This window comes from Psammomys obesus, unplaced genomic scaffold (assembly GCF_907164565.1).
Source record: "Psammomys obesus unplaced genomic scaffold, mPsaObe1.curated_primary_1811, whole genome shotgun sequence".
Taxonomy (NCBI): Eukaryota; Metazoa; Chordata; class Mammalia; order Rodentia; family Muridae; genus Psammomys; species Psammomys obesus.
This window is the reverse complement of record NW_026592548.1, coordinates 8915171-8929998: the sequence shown is the minus strand read 5'-3', so window position 1 is coordinate 8929998 and position 14828 is coordinate 8915171. Positions and strand designations below refer to the sequence as shown.

The window sequence follows — 14828 nt, the reverse complement described above, 5'->3', positions numbered from 1 at the left end:
GACTGGTAAGGAAGTTCAAAGATTAATTAGTCCTAAAATTAGCAAGAAAACATCAAAACTGAAAATGTTCAAAACACTAGGGGTAGGGGGATGCTAAAAGGATATTCATCAAGAAAATACAGTGGGGAGTTTAGAGATTTCAATGGCACCCCTTGTTCAAAATCATATATTGATGTTAAAATAAAAACATCATTTTAGATAGCAGTAGATAATAAAATAATTTAAAGACACCTTTTTTCATACACCTTTTATTTCAGTTGGGACCATTTCTTACTATGACCCCTAAGAGGTAACCATCCCTGTCAGTGGACCTGATAGTTCCTTAAATTTTCAGTCCTTCCTTCAATCCAAAGAAACACTAGCATCATGGTCATTTCTAAGAGTCTTGATGTCACTAGCTCAAATACTCCAGACTGTTCTGGTTAGGACTCTATAACATTGACCAAAAGCAAGTGGAGTGGGGGAGGCTTTATTAGACATACAGGTTACAGCCCCTCATGAGGAGAAGCCAAAGGAGAGCCTGGTGGCAGAAACTGAACTGACGCTCTGGAGGAACTCTGCTTATTGGCTCCCATAGCCGCCTTCCTCGCACAGCCCAGACACACCTGGCCAGAGAGAGCACTGCCCACAATGTGTTGCCACTGCTTACATCAGCAATCAAGAAGATTTCTCAGAGGCATGCTGATGGAAGGTCAACCTGATGGAAGCATTTCTTCAGATGCCGCTGCCTCTTCCCCAGGTGTTAACAAGCAAGTTTAACCTCCACATAGATTACTATCTATTTGCTTCATGGATAGGTGTTTCTCAAGCTGGTAGGTCAAAGAAAGGTTCTGTGATGTAGTTAGCTGAAGTAAGGCCTTGTAACAATTAAGACGAGCAGTAACATACTTCAGAAACTATACATCACACGATCATGTGTTCCGCTTTTCGGTGCGCTGTGGAGGAGCCTGGTTTTGTGAGCACAGTGCTTTCTGAATATACTGTTGATATTTGTGTTTGCGATTCTGCAGCATTGTGCTGTATTCTGACACTGAATTTGGGCAGTGCTGAGGTAAAACATGGTTCCTCTGGCTCCACAGAACTGGAATGCTTTTACATTAGGAGGAAGCACTGCAGTGATTACAAGGACAAGCTCTTTGGCAAGTCCCAGCTTAATCAGTTCGCCTTCTTCTTAATTCCAATTCATTCCCACATGGACACATGAGTTAAAAAGTTTCTCTTTAGTAGTGAATATGCCTTAGACTCTGGTTCTTTGTTAGGATCAGGCTGTCAATTTACCTAAGAATACTTTATCTCCAATCAAGTCTGGGAAAAGATGATGCCATGATAGTTCTCAGTGGTCAAAAAAAAAAAAAAAAAAAAAAAAAAAAAAAGGAAGATATGAATGTAGTAGCATAATGCACTATGGGATACTTTACCTCACATTCCAATCTAAATTTTTATGGTTTCCATCAAGTATAACTTTTGTCTACTCAGTTTTTGTGTTGAAAAGCTTTAACATACTTTCATTTTCTAAGTGTCCACTGACAACATTCATTTTATTGACAGGCAATGTTGTAGTTGCATTCCTATGCTATAAGAGCATTGGCCCCTTGCTTTCTTCATCTGAGAAATTCTCACTGGACCCTCAAAGTGATAATTCTGATGGAAAGGAAAAAGTCATTTCTTCAGTTATTTCTGCCTCAATTAGCTCAAATCCGCCCACATTGTATGAACTTGAAAAAATTACATTTACACTAAGTCATGTAAAGGTAAGTTGGTTTTCATTGTTATTTAAAATTTGTTATACATTCAGAGAACTGAAATATACTTTGGTGGTATTACTTTAGTTATATCTGAATTTTAGAGAATAAGCATATTGAAAAAATTTTAAAAGTTAATATAATTTTGATCCTTTTGCCTTTTCAGTGATGGGAAGTCTGTTCTGAGCTTGCCCTCAACCAATGATGTACTCCCCAACACTGAACTACTTTTTCTATAGAATATTTTGCACTTCTAGTTCTTCTTAAAATTTCTTGTCAACACTAAAGAGTCACAAGTGTAATGTTCTAAACTTAAGCTACATTATTTTGTTTGTTTGTTTTTTGGTCTTTTGAGACAGTATTTCTCTGTGTAGCCTTTCTTCACTGTTCTGAACTCGCTTTGTAGACAAGGCTGGCCTTGAACTCACAGACATATGCCTGCCTCTGCAATGTTTTGACAATTTTTAAGCCTATATCTTTCAGGATATAAAGATGTTGTTTAACAGCTTGTGAAATGGTTCTGTGAGCAAAACATGACAACTGGAGTTAATCCTTCAGAACCACAAGCACATGACAGAAGGACAAACTGACTCCTGCTCACACACATACACACACAAATAGATGTGATATGCTCACATGACTAGCCATCCTCTCCTGTGAAAAGTCTCCTGGGGCTACTTTCCATTTCATTTTCTTCTTCTTTCTCATTTCCTAATTTTTCATATACAAGTAGAATGGAAGATCAACAGTAAATATACATTGTTTATACATTGTTTTGGTCAATACTGCATGTTTAGTGTATACGTGACAATATTTGATAAAAATAAGTATTTGCTGAATAAAGACAGATGATGACCGCAGTGCTCTTCCTCTCTGAAATTCACATGTCATTTGATTAAAATGATCACAACTCTACAAAACTGAAATAATTGTAGCATCACTTCAATGTAAATTCCAAATCTGATGCAGAAGCACGGATGTCATTTGTCAGCACTGATTGTGTGCTCACAGGTGAGGTGCCACACTGGTTGCATCAGGGATACACTAAATGCCAGCAAGGCAAGGCTGCTGTAGACTTCCCTCTTTTTCTCAGGAGCGGGTTCACTGTTTTTCAGCTCTCAGAGGAGTATAGGACACAATGTGCCTTTTGGGACTATTCAGCCGATGCCATGGACAATGGCAGCTGGTCATCCGAAGGCTGTGAGCTGACAGACTCAAATGCCACGCACACCTCCTGCCGCTGTAGTCATCTGACACACTTTGCGATCCTGATGTCTTCCAGCACCTCCATCGTAAGTCCAGTTTGTTCACAAAAGCTTCGACCATCCTTTATCATCCTTGCTTTTCCTCTTTTTACCTCATATCATTAAAAAGAATAACCTCTTTATATTTTTCTTGGGAGACAATTGTATGTTTAATGTAATTGAAAAAACTGGGATTTTGTTTGGTTGGTTGGTTGGTCTGTTGGTTGGTTGGTCTGTTGGTTGGTTGCTTGGTTGGTTTGGTTTGGTTTTGTCTCTCTTTCTTTCCTTCATTTTCTTCTAGGACATGTATAAGGAATGATTAGGTTTTTTCCTATCAAAGACTTACTAGTCTATAACATATTTCCATTGTTCTGGATTTTACATATTTCAATAGCTACTCACACATTTTACTCTTGTGGTTTCTGGAGAAGTTTTTTTTCTTTATAATGGGTTCATTTTGATGACTGACAAAATTTGGCACATTTTTACCCAGTATATCCTTAATGAAATAAAACCCCAACAAGTCTCAAACATTAAAAAAAGGTAAATATCCTTGTAATACATATTTTGCTTCAGTAGTATTTGTTTAGACTGCATGATGGTGGTGATGGTGATGGTGATGGTGGTGGTGATTATGGTGATGGTGGTGATGATGATTATGGTGATGGTGGTGGTGATGATAGTGGGATAGTGGTGGTGGTGATGGTGGTGGCTATGTTGATGATTACATAATTTTTTTCTTTGTATCTCTGTGTTGTAATCTTCATCAGGTTGCTGATTCTATGTTTCTTCATCAGGTCACTAATTAATACCATGAAGTTTATTAAGTATCACAATTAATTTATTTGAATTAGTATCAGTTATAAGATGATTTTTCCATGGGGGTAGGGGAAGCTTCTATTCTTTGTGTGAAAATAAACAAGTGGTCTCCATTTCAGTCTCACCTGCACTATTTTGGTCTTCACATATCCCGTTTCTCTTTTACCTTTGTTTAATGTGTTCTAGATGAATCACCTCATAGACAGAAGCTCTGGACTTACTGCTGATAAATCTGTTTTAATTAACCATTTTCCCATTACAATGATGAATTACCTTTCCAATATCATGAAACTGATGGTGATAACATTATTCAGGCATGTACTAATATATACTATGCTTAGAGAAAAAAATCACTAATTATAGTACTGTTAGCCTGCTACATGATTTATATCAGACTTCTCTGGATACTAAGTACAAGCTTTCTCATCTACATGCACGTTTTATTTTTACATTTTATGAACATTTTGATTAAACTTCCCTGAGAAGTTCGTTAGGGACTGTAGTCCCTTTGGTAAGTCACTAAGTCTTTCTCTTAACAACTCTTATTATTTGCCCCCAGGGAATTAAAGATTATAATATTCTGACAAGGATCACTCAGCTCGGAATAATTATCTCACTGATTTGCCTCGCCATCTGCATTTTCACCTTCTGGTTCTTCAGTGAAATCCAAAGCACCAGAACCACAATTCACAAGAACCTCTGTTGCAGCCTTTTTCTTGCAGAGCTTGTGTTTCTTGTTGGGATCAATATAAATACAAATAAGGTACCCAGCCTGCCCCCGCTGTACTGTATTCTTAAGTTTTCTTGTAGTTTCTTTTTTTTCCTAACAACATGTCACATGAACATGAACCATAATAAAGGTCTTAGTGGAGCAGACATGTTAGATAATTGTTGGTAATAATTAAGTTATCTATTCTAGATTTGATAATGCTAACATATCTAAATGGCACACTTGTCAAATTCATTAAACAAAAATATCCTTCATTTTGTGAATTACTGGGAAAACCAAAATTGTATACCAGAGAAATCCCTGCTTTTGCATGAGCAATAAGAAGGGACCATAGAGGAGTGGAAATGAAGTTTGCTTTAGGATTGAGAGTAAACACAAAAACAGTCACAATTGGAGTGACCTGAGGCCTCACCAAAAAGCCTCATATTCTAAAATCTATATCTGCACACAAGTGGGACCTGACATAGGGTTAAGCATTAACTCATTTATTAACGTGTGTGCTCATGAAAGAAATTGGAATTGCAGACCAGAAGAGCCAGGCAACAAATTTTGACCCTGAGTGCAGGAAAGAAGGGAGAACAGTACCTTCTAAGAGGCAACTCAGGGTTGCCATGGAGTCCTTTGAGGAATTCGTTACTGATCACAAGAATGCTCCTTGGTCTCTAGGCAACTAGGATATCTGTAACCCAATGGCTGCCAGTAGCCTTAGGTGAGGGTGTGAACAACATTCAAGTTCACACACAACAGCAGCAGTTAGAATCCTAGCCACCTTCCATGCGCTGGCTGGAGAAATGTATTCTTGGGACCACAAAGCAGAAAAGCAACTGTGCACTTCTGTCCCTCTTGGAAATCTTCCAGGAGCTAAAGTTGGTAACCATTCATTGAGTTTTCCCTCTGAATTAGGCACCATGAAACACCCTTTGTGTGTGTGTGTGTGTGTGTGTGTGTGTGTGTGTGTGTGTTATCTCTATGCTTTGCAGCAGGATTCATGATGCCTCTCCATTTTATATTCCCCTCAGCCCTCAAGTGTATTTTTCTTTTTTCCCTTTTCCCTCATTTTTGTTCTACAAGTCTTACTTAGTATTTTTGTCAACTCCTTCCTGTCAAATCTACTTGTTTTTAAGCTCTTTATCATAACCAATTTCCTCATAAGTGAGTTCCAAATTTCAACTTCTTGAAATCTTTCTGCTCCTCACCTTTATACATTAGTCTCCCACATATTTTAACATATACACTTATCCTTGAAATATAGTTTTAATTTTTTAGTTTTATTTACTTTATGAGTATGAGTGTTTTACCTGCATGTATGTCTGTATACACTTGCATGTCTAGTGTGGGATGAATTCAGAAGAGGCCATTGGAATCCTTGGAACTGTAGTTACAGATTGTTATAATCACCATGGGTGCTGGGAGCCATAACTGATCCTCTGTAAGTTGATATTCCTAGCCACCTAGCCATTTCTCCATTACCTATACCATTTTAATGAGGAAAATAAACATTATATTGTGTGATCACCACAGTAATAAATATTACCAATTTTACTAATCAATTATTAGCTCTCATACACTTAATTCCAGGGCTAAAGAGATGGCTCAGTGCTTAAGAGCATTTGGTGCTCTTGACAAAGACCAGACTTCAGTTCCCAATACCATATCTGGTGGCTCACAACCACTCATTAAGTCCAGGCTCGAGAAATCTGACATCAACTTCTGGCCTGCAAAGACACAATATGCATATGGCATCCATACAGACACAGAGAGACACAAACATACACATCATTAAAAAAAAAAAGCAAATTTATCTCTAATTCCAGTTCTAAGTAATAAGTAAATACTCGTGAATGAAAAGACATTTCAAATTTGTATAGGATTCTGACAACTCTAAGCAATTCCACAATGGATATTTAGGTAAAATATACAATATGTACATTTTAAATTATGCCACTTAATCAGGATGCTCACTTTGTTTTATATAGTTTAACAATAATATACATTATTTGAACTTTGTTAAAATGGAAAGAACAATGATATCCAGACAGAAGCCAGTTTAAACCATTACACAGCCACTGAGAAACAGTGTAAGTGTGAAGAGTCCCCAATTTATCCCAGAACATCAATGCACATAAATAGCAAACCTCTGGACAAATCAACAGCTGAATCCTATCACAAGATCATTTGGCACTTCCATGGACGAAGTGCAGTTCTTTTAAATCAGCCACGAGCAGAACATCTTAAAAACAAAACTGACGAGACACGAATATTTTACTATGATCGTCATGATATAAAATATCATTCATGAAGAAGGTTGAGAGAGAGAGATGATAATTTTAAAGAAAATGTTACTTATGATTTCTCCCTTCTTTTTCATTCCAGTTGGTCTGCTCTATCATTGCTGGCCTGCTCCATTACTTCTTTTTAGCTGCCTTTGCCTGGATGTGCATTGAAGGCGTACACCTGTATCTCATCGTTGTTGGAGTCATCTACAACAAGGGTTTTTTGCACAAAAACTTCTATATCTTTGGCTATCTCAGCCCAGCTGTAGTTGTTGGATTCTCAGCATCCTTAGGATACAGATATTATGGTACCACCAAAGTGTAAGTTAAACAGACTTTATGGGCATTTGAAAGATACTGCTAAGTACTCTGCATATGTTTAAGAATGTTGTTTCGCTAGAGTCCATGTAGCGTATTTACTGATTTTATCTCTCACTTACTTTTCAGATGTTGGCTAAGCACCGAAAACAATTTCATTTGGAGCTTCATAGGACCAGCTTGTCTAATCATTCTTGTAAGTATATAAAAATTGCTAATAGAATTTAAGGACTAGCTATGTTTGAGAAGAATGTTCCCAAATCAGGCACTGTACTTTGTAAAAAGTGATTTTCACCACTTTGTGTCTATTGTTTGGTACCATTTAATATATTGCATTAGGATGGAGAAAAATACATAACTTGTAAGTGAAAACCAGTTACTATTCATTCCCTTCTCTTGGAGGAGGATAATTTTTGCGTAGTGTAATAAGAGAATGTCAGCAGTATCAGTCTGTCTTATCACTAGTGTCTCTGCATCCCGAAACACTGAAAGTGTGCCAACCACCTGATAATCTGGCATTTCAAATGTTTATGTTATTTCATCTTTTATCGATGATCGGTCATCTTTGAAATTTAGACTGTTATCTTCAGAGTTTTGTCATCTTTATGTACCCTGTCATCACAAAATGATTTTAAACTAAATTGCAACATCGGAGACAAGAACCCACTATTTCACACAAGCAGACAAGTTGTCTATTGATGGTGCTATTCCAACAAGGAAGAGGCCTTTTAATTCTTATTGAAAGTGGTTTCAAACCTACAAATTTGGCAGGTATTATATGTTCCAGTCTGAATAAAGACATTTTTATATGTCTTGCAAGCATTTCTGAATGCTGAAAGTTTTCAGCAACCATTTCGAATATAATAGTCTGTCAATGAATAAGGAAGACCTGACGAGATGTAAGAATGGGATAAATTGTCAAAACAAAAACTGTGAGAATATTTTGGACAACTCTGTCCCATGTGATTTGGCCATAAACTAGACTCTGCTTTCCTTTCTCTCTCTTTTCTCTTGAATCATTTAAGATTGTGAGGGAACTGCTCAATAGAAATGACTTCATGTTTAAAGCAGAGAGCTCTCATCAAGAATTGCTTTCCAGTAATGTGGGTATAATCAAGTACATTAAAAAATTGTGCTTCCTAATGACCACAGACAATTGTTCATAATTTTCAGAGTTAATCCAGCAATGTTTTTAAACTGCTGGATAGGTATTAAATTAGACCACCATTTGGTCTAATTTAATTTATTAGAGCTTCAATTTTACAGTCTATATCATAATACATACAAAGTTGTATCTAATTCACATATCTTCATTGGTGGTTTTGATATGACTGTTTCATGTGAAAACATTTTATGTGTTCTATTCTACTAATATCTTCTCCACAAAACAAGTAAACAATAATTCTTACTGCTTATATGAAACATGGAAGTGTAGGAATTTTGCTGAAAACAGAAAAATTTGTTTCTTGAAAGCAAGACGGGGTCATGTTTTTCACAATTTAAAGGTAGATACTACAGAGTGAATTACTCAGACTCTGGATGGGCTGTCTAAAACCTAGTCCTGAAAACCCTCCAGAGATGTCAGTGAACAAGTGTCAGTCACCGTGCTCTAATTTGGAACAAACAAACTAGTCGACTTTCTGTGCAGATTTAGTGTGCTAGTCTTTCCCAGGTCGACCAGAAGGTCGGGTTGCTTAAGAAACAGGTGGGGCAACTCAGTTTTCTCTAAAACTCGTAACATTCTAATTGTTGTGTCTTACAAATACTAACTACTCTATCAAAGGGAGTCAGTTAACGCTAGTCATGTTGACTCTGCAGCCACACTTAAATATCTTGATGGCGCAGTGGCACAGGGTGTCAACTGAAACATTACTCTCACCACAGAATAACTTCTTGTTCAGTGATAAAGTCAGAGAAACTGTGCTCCAATAATTTTTTCCTTGGCCTGAAATATATATATATATATATATATATATATATATATATATATATATATATATATATATATTGCAGAAGACAACAGGGCAGGAAATATCTCAATATAGAAGGTCCCTGGTTATGAGTCCTTGGGCACAGTAGAGTACAATGTTTCTAGCGCTTTTGTTGTTGCTGCCAGTGTTAGGGAAAGATGATGATCCCCCAAGGATAGCAAAGGTATGGTGAACATACTTTTATGTGCTCACTGAAACGTGTCTCCTTATTGCAGCCCATATGTGAGCACAGAGCCACCCACCCACTTCTGAGTTTCCTGCAAGCTGCATGCTTCCTAGAGTATGTAATAGGGAAGAAGGGGAAGAGTTATCATGCAGTATTCCTAAAACTGAAAGAAAGGGAAAACACACAGAAACTTCAGCTCTTATAAACAGAGAAATACATCCATATCCAAGCATACTGAGACAAAGCTCTAGTCTTAGAATTTGAGACACTAATACGAGTATATCATGACACCACCATCTTCCTTTATTTACATAGCAGTTTCAAAACAGCCTGGGCTAGAAAAGAAAATTCTGTCTGGAAATAAAACACAAAAAAGAAAAAAGAGGGGAATGAAGGAAGTATGTGAGGGAGAGAAAGAGGAAGGGGAGAAGGGAAGAAGGAAACAAGAGAGGAAGGGAAGGAAGGAGGCAAAAGGAAAAAAGAAAAAAGGAGAGAAAGAAAATGCAAGAAAAAGAGGTGAGCAAGAGGTCTCAGGCCTCTCAGGTCAAACAATGCTGCCAACAACTAAGAAAAGGGGTCGAATATAAACATGGTTGCTTCTTTCTGGTGAAGAGAGCTACCAGTGTAGAAATAGAGTGCTATACATACCTGCTTATGGAGATGGAGAGAGCTGGGAGAGGATTTAACTGTGAACTTGAATTGCTGTCCAGCAGCCTTTTGAGCTTGGAGGAATCCTTTTGAAGAACAGCAAAGGGCAGAGCAAGAAACAGCATTGAAAACCAGGCACTATTATGGGCTTATTTGTATGAGTACCGGAGAATTAATTTTCACACAAGTATCACCCTGCTCTACAATATTAGTTCTTACTAACTAACCAGCGAAACTAACTAACAACTAAATGAACTTACAAACTAAATAAATTAAATAACAACTAAATAAACTTATCTAGTTCACTACTTTTACAGCCAGGCCTTTTCTATCCTCTCACTAGCTTTCTAGTATTAAAAAACGAGTGTTACAAATTACTAAGTACACACTACTTTGACACACATGGCTATTACTTTAATACTCAGTAACCCTTAGACATTCTATAGTTTTATTATCCCACTAGAACATTTAAAAATGAGATTTCAAAATGATAAGTGATTGGCATATGCATAGCTCTATAAGCAGGACTTGAAGCTATTTCTTGCCTTTATTTCTAAACCACGGCTTTTTTTTTTTCTTAACTCTTCTGTAACTACCTTCTGATCGCTTTTTCCTACCATTATCTCTCATCTTGGGGTGGTCTGAGCTGATGTGAGTCCATCTTAGCCTTGGTGCTGACAGTTCTCTTCTCCTGGACAGGCCAAGAACACAAGTAATGATGGAGTCTTGGGAATCTATGTCTCTCTTCCTGTTTTCAGCCTTCTCTTACCATGCCTCCCCCAAACACAGCCTTTAGCCTTGTTTGTTCACTTGCTTGAAAATTTTGGGGAGTCTTTTCCTTCCATAATCTTGACATTTTCTGTAAAGTTCTGCTTTCAGAAATTATTAATTAGTGCAGAGAGTCATGGGACCTTTCTCAGACTTGAAACCATTCTATTTCTTTAATGTGGTCACATAAAATTTGAATTCTAATCCTCTGTTGTACCTTTAACACTCTATTATTGCACATGATAACTTTCTGTGTATACTTTTGGGCAGCCCCAGAACACATAAGAGCCTAATGAGTCCTCAGTAATCACTTTTAAATTTTAATTGATTTGCTAATAAAACCACGGTAATGCATGAGGCAACAAGAAAGGCCATGTGGTCTTTCTTTGGGTATTTGATTGTTCTGCATCCTAGACTCCTAAAAGATAAATGAAGAGAATAATGTCAGAATAGCTCACCATGCAATGATAAATATCATGCTTTATAAAGCACCCATTCTTCAGCAATGAGAAAGGAAAACCCCAAATACTTCCAAAGAAAAGCTTATGACTATGCTCTTCTTACTTCTTGCACTAAAAAGTCAAACAAAAGGACAAATTTTGAAACAAGATTTCCAAAGTCCCAAATCATATGCATTAGAATATGTGCAATCATATACAGCACATGTGCATGTCTGTGTCTGTGCTGATCCTAGCTTTGAAAATGTTAGCGAATATGTCACAGCATTTGATTATAGCAAAATATAATATATGTGCCTACTTTTATCTAGTTTGTGGTTTGCCGTACCCTCTGCCAAAAAAGTTAACTAAAACAGAGAAATTAAAATAGAAACTTAATAAAAGATAAATAATATTAAGTTTCTAGAATAAAGACAAAGGATAAGTTTAGTTTAAATTTAAATGGATAGTTAGTGGTGATGGTTTTGTAACCCTGAGTGAGAGACAAGCCTTGTTTAAGATGTAGGGATGCTCTGGTCCTTTCACAGTTGCCATGGTCTTACATGGTGTCCTGAATGCAATCTACAAGACTGAATCACCATAAATACCACTAGCTAGTGTTTAAGGACAGAGCTCAGGGGTAGTCTGGGCTTCAAATTGGAACATAAAATGCCTTTGAGACACAGTATGAATGAATAATAACTGAATTATTTCTTGATGTTCTTGGGTATGTTGCTTCAAACACATATTCATCCATTTAGTTTTCTGTGATAAGAGTCAGCTGCTAAAATATTTGAACAGCAACATTTTCTCTGTAGATGACACACAAGCCTTTCCTCAGATATGAGCTTATTAATATTAAGGATCACTCTTGCATTCAGAAATAAGACACTGGTGACCCCATTGATTCTATCTATGAATCACGACATTTAAAAATTTAAGATTGTGACTTCACATGAGAAGATCCACTATGCTTTTGAAAGTAAACTGGATAGGAAAGAGAATTTTACATTTTTGGAAAAGTAAGCCTCAAGCTGCAGAAAATGTCCATAATTTTTCAATATTTTTAATCTTTAAGGTTGAGTCTTTTAGTAAAACCTAGCTGTTAGATTCAAGTAAACAAATATAAAAATGAAATTATAAAAAAATTAGGTAATTTTAAATAGAAATTGAATGTTCCTGTAGATACATGTTCAGTTATTGAACAATAGGATTTAAGCTATGTCCACAGAAGGATTCTTTTTTCCATTTGAAAATGGGTTTTTCTCTCATAAAATCCACCCTGAGTACAGCTCCCCCTCTTCACTCCTCCCATGTCTCCCCACCTCCCTACTTCACAGAATCCCCTTTCTACTCTACCTTCAGAAAAAAGCAGGCCTCCAAAACAACAGTCAAATGTAACAAAACTTGATAAAATAGGACAAGTTAAAAGCCCTTGTATTGAAGCTGGATAAGGCAACCCAACAGAAGGAAAGGAGTCCCAGAAGCAAGCAAGAGAGTCAGAGACACACCAGCTCCCCGAAGAACACCAAACTACCAGCCATAACATATGCGCAGAGGACCTGGTGCAGACCCACGCAGGCCCCACAGAGCCCTGTTGAGTTGATTCAGTGCACCATGTTCTCCTGGTGCCCCCATCCTCTCTGACTCCTGCAATCTTTCCTCGTCCTCTCCTGCAGTGTCCACGGAGTTCCCTAAGATCCGAGGGGAGAGGCCTGTCAGCTCCAATTTTCTTTAAAGCTGGGATCTTTCATTGGGATTTAAATCAAAACTCTTGTAAATAAAACATTTGCAGTGCTACCAGTCGTACATACTTGCACCCAGCCAGCGCACCACTCAGGTACAGTAGCATTCCTCTCTGGTCATTCCTTCTGTGTCTAAACTCCTAGCTCCCTTTCAAAAAATACCGCCTAGAACTACTGAAAACGAATTGCTCATATAACGCATACAACATAAGACTTGTGAAAATTTATATATGTGTATGTGTGTGTACACATATTCTGTGATGTCACTACATTTTTAATTTCACAATTGTACAAGACTGGGAAACATATAAATATCATAAGACCATTTATTCAACCTTATATTTGCACTCCCTACAACCTACTCCTCCTGTTACAGAAGTTGGTTCACTAGCTACACCCAAAAAAGGCATTCTTGATCATCATTCCTGGAGAAACCAATTAAAACAGCCAACTTAGATTTATTCAATATGGCCACACTGGGAAGAGGAATGGGAGATCTAGTGACCCCTATCCTGGATATAGTCAGGTCGGGCAATAGGATTACAGATTAAATAAAAGGCCAAGGGTGTGCAAATCTAAGCAGTCCCTGCCAAACGTAATCACCCCTTCACTGACCCATCCTTGTCTCTGCACAGCTGTGAATCTCATTCCTAAAGATGAGATTTTTCACATTGGCTGACCGGGCTTCTTTTCTTCCAGCAAGAAACTGCAGGTGATATTCCAATGTTTTTCATGCCTTTGTATGGTAAATGTAGACTTAAAAATCTATATAAATGTACATATACATATATATATGTCTGTACATATACAGACATATGTGTGTGTGTATATATATATATATATTTTTGCCATGTCATTCATACTTTCTTCTTCATATTTACTCTGTATTCTAACAGATTATACGCACATACTCAATTACAAACTCAAAAATAAACCTTACCTACAGCCTACAATATATCTTTCCTCACTAGAACTTATTAAGAGTATGTATTTTAAGTTTCCCCTAAGGATAAATATTTATTTCTAACATTTCATTTTTAAAAACAGTATTGCATAAAGAATTCAAGTTGAAGCGGGGTGTGGTGGGTGCATGCCTATAATTCTAGCTCTCAGGGAGGCAGAAGCAGGCAGATCTCTGTGAGTTCAAGGCCATCCTGGTCTACAAGCAAGTCAAGCCTTGTACAGCCTGTCTTTTAAAACCAAAAATAAATAAAAAAATAATCCAAGTCCCACCAGGGCTACCTACCCCTCAAGACAGTCTTAGAAATCACATCTTAGAGATAGAAACAGATGTATGTATAGATTGTAACATTTACATAATTATGTCATTAAAATTATATGAATTGATTTTGTTACATCAACAATATATGAGAAAACCTTTTCTAATATTTAAGCCAACATTTAGTATTATTACCTACTGTGGTGTCAAAATCATGCTCTTAGACTAAATAAAGGCAAAAATAATAATAATAATAATAATAATAATAATAATAATAATAATAATAATAAAAAAGAGGATTGCCATGGACCAGTGTTACTGGAATTTGGGAGCAGTCCCTTTTTGCTTGACAGATGATACTGTAGCAATTGGGGTTCCCACATAGGATTCTTAGTCTCATTATTAAAGAATTGAAGAATGTAATCACAAATGCTGTGTGGTTTTGTTATGTCTAATAGAAAGCTTATCCCCCTCAAAAAGAAATCTCTCAATTATGTTTTTTGTAATATTAAAATAAAGTACCTTGTTAAAAAAAGAAAAAGAAAGGAACGTATTCAAACAGAAACTAAAGGACAATTTAATTAGAATTTAAAAGAAAAACTGTAGGGCAAGCAAGTTGTAAATTTCAGCAGTTCCTTGGAGGAAAAGAATGGAGTTGAGAAGGGAAGGGTAGGGAAGGGTAGGGAAGGGAAGGGAAGGGAAGGGAAGGGAAGGGAAGGGAAGGGAAG

At 36.9% G+C, this 14828-nt stretch overlaps 1 protein-coding gene across 2 annotated transcripts in view; it reads left to right on the top strand.

The window, feature by feature from the left end:
* The window catches only part of Adgrl4 (adhesion G protein-coupled receptor L4), a 119782-nt gene that overhangs the window by 84527 nt on the left and 20427 nt on the right, over window positions 1-14828 (top strand). Inside the window, exons 9-14 of one of the 2 annotated variants that reach the window (XM_055614264.1) lie at window positions 1549-1751; window positions 2858-3034; window positions 4365-4568; window positions 6909-7129; window positions 7256-7322; window positions 12816-12940. In XM_055614264.1, the coding sequence (XP_055470239.1) occupies window positions 1549-1751; window positions 2858-3034; window positions 4365-4568; window positions 6909-7129; window positions 7256-7322; window positions 12816-12920 (977 nt within the window). In that variant the 3' untranslated portion in view covers window positions 12921-12940. Of the gene's footprint in view, window positions 1-1548; window positions 1752-2857; window positions 3035-4364; window positions 4569-6908; window positions 7130-7255; window positions 7323-12815; window positions 12941-14828 lie in introns of those variants that run through there. The other variant, XM_055614263.1, reaches the window with a different exon arrangement.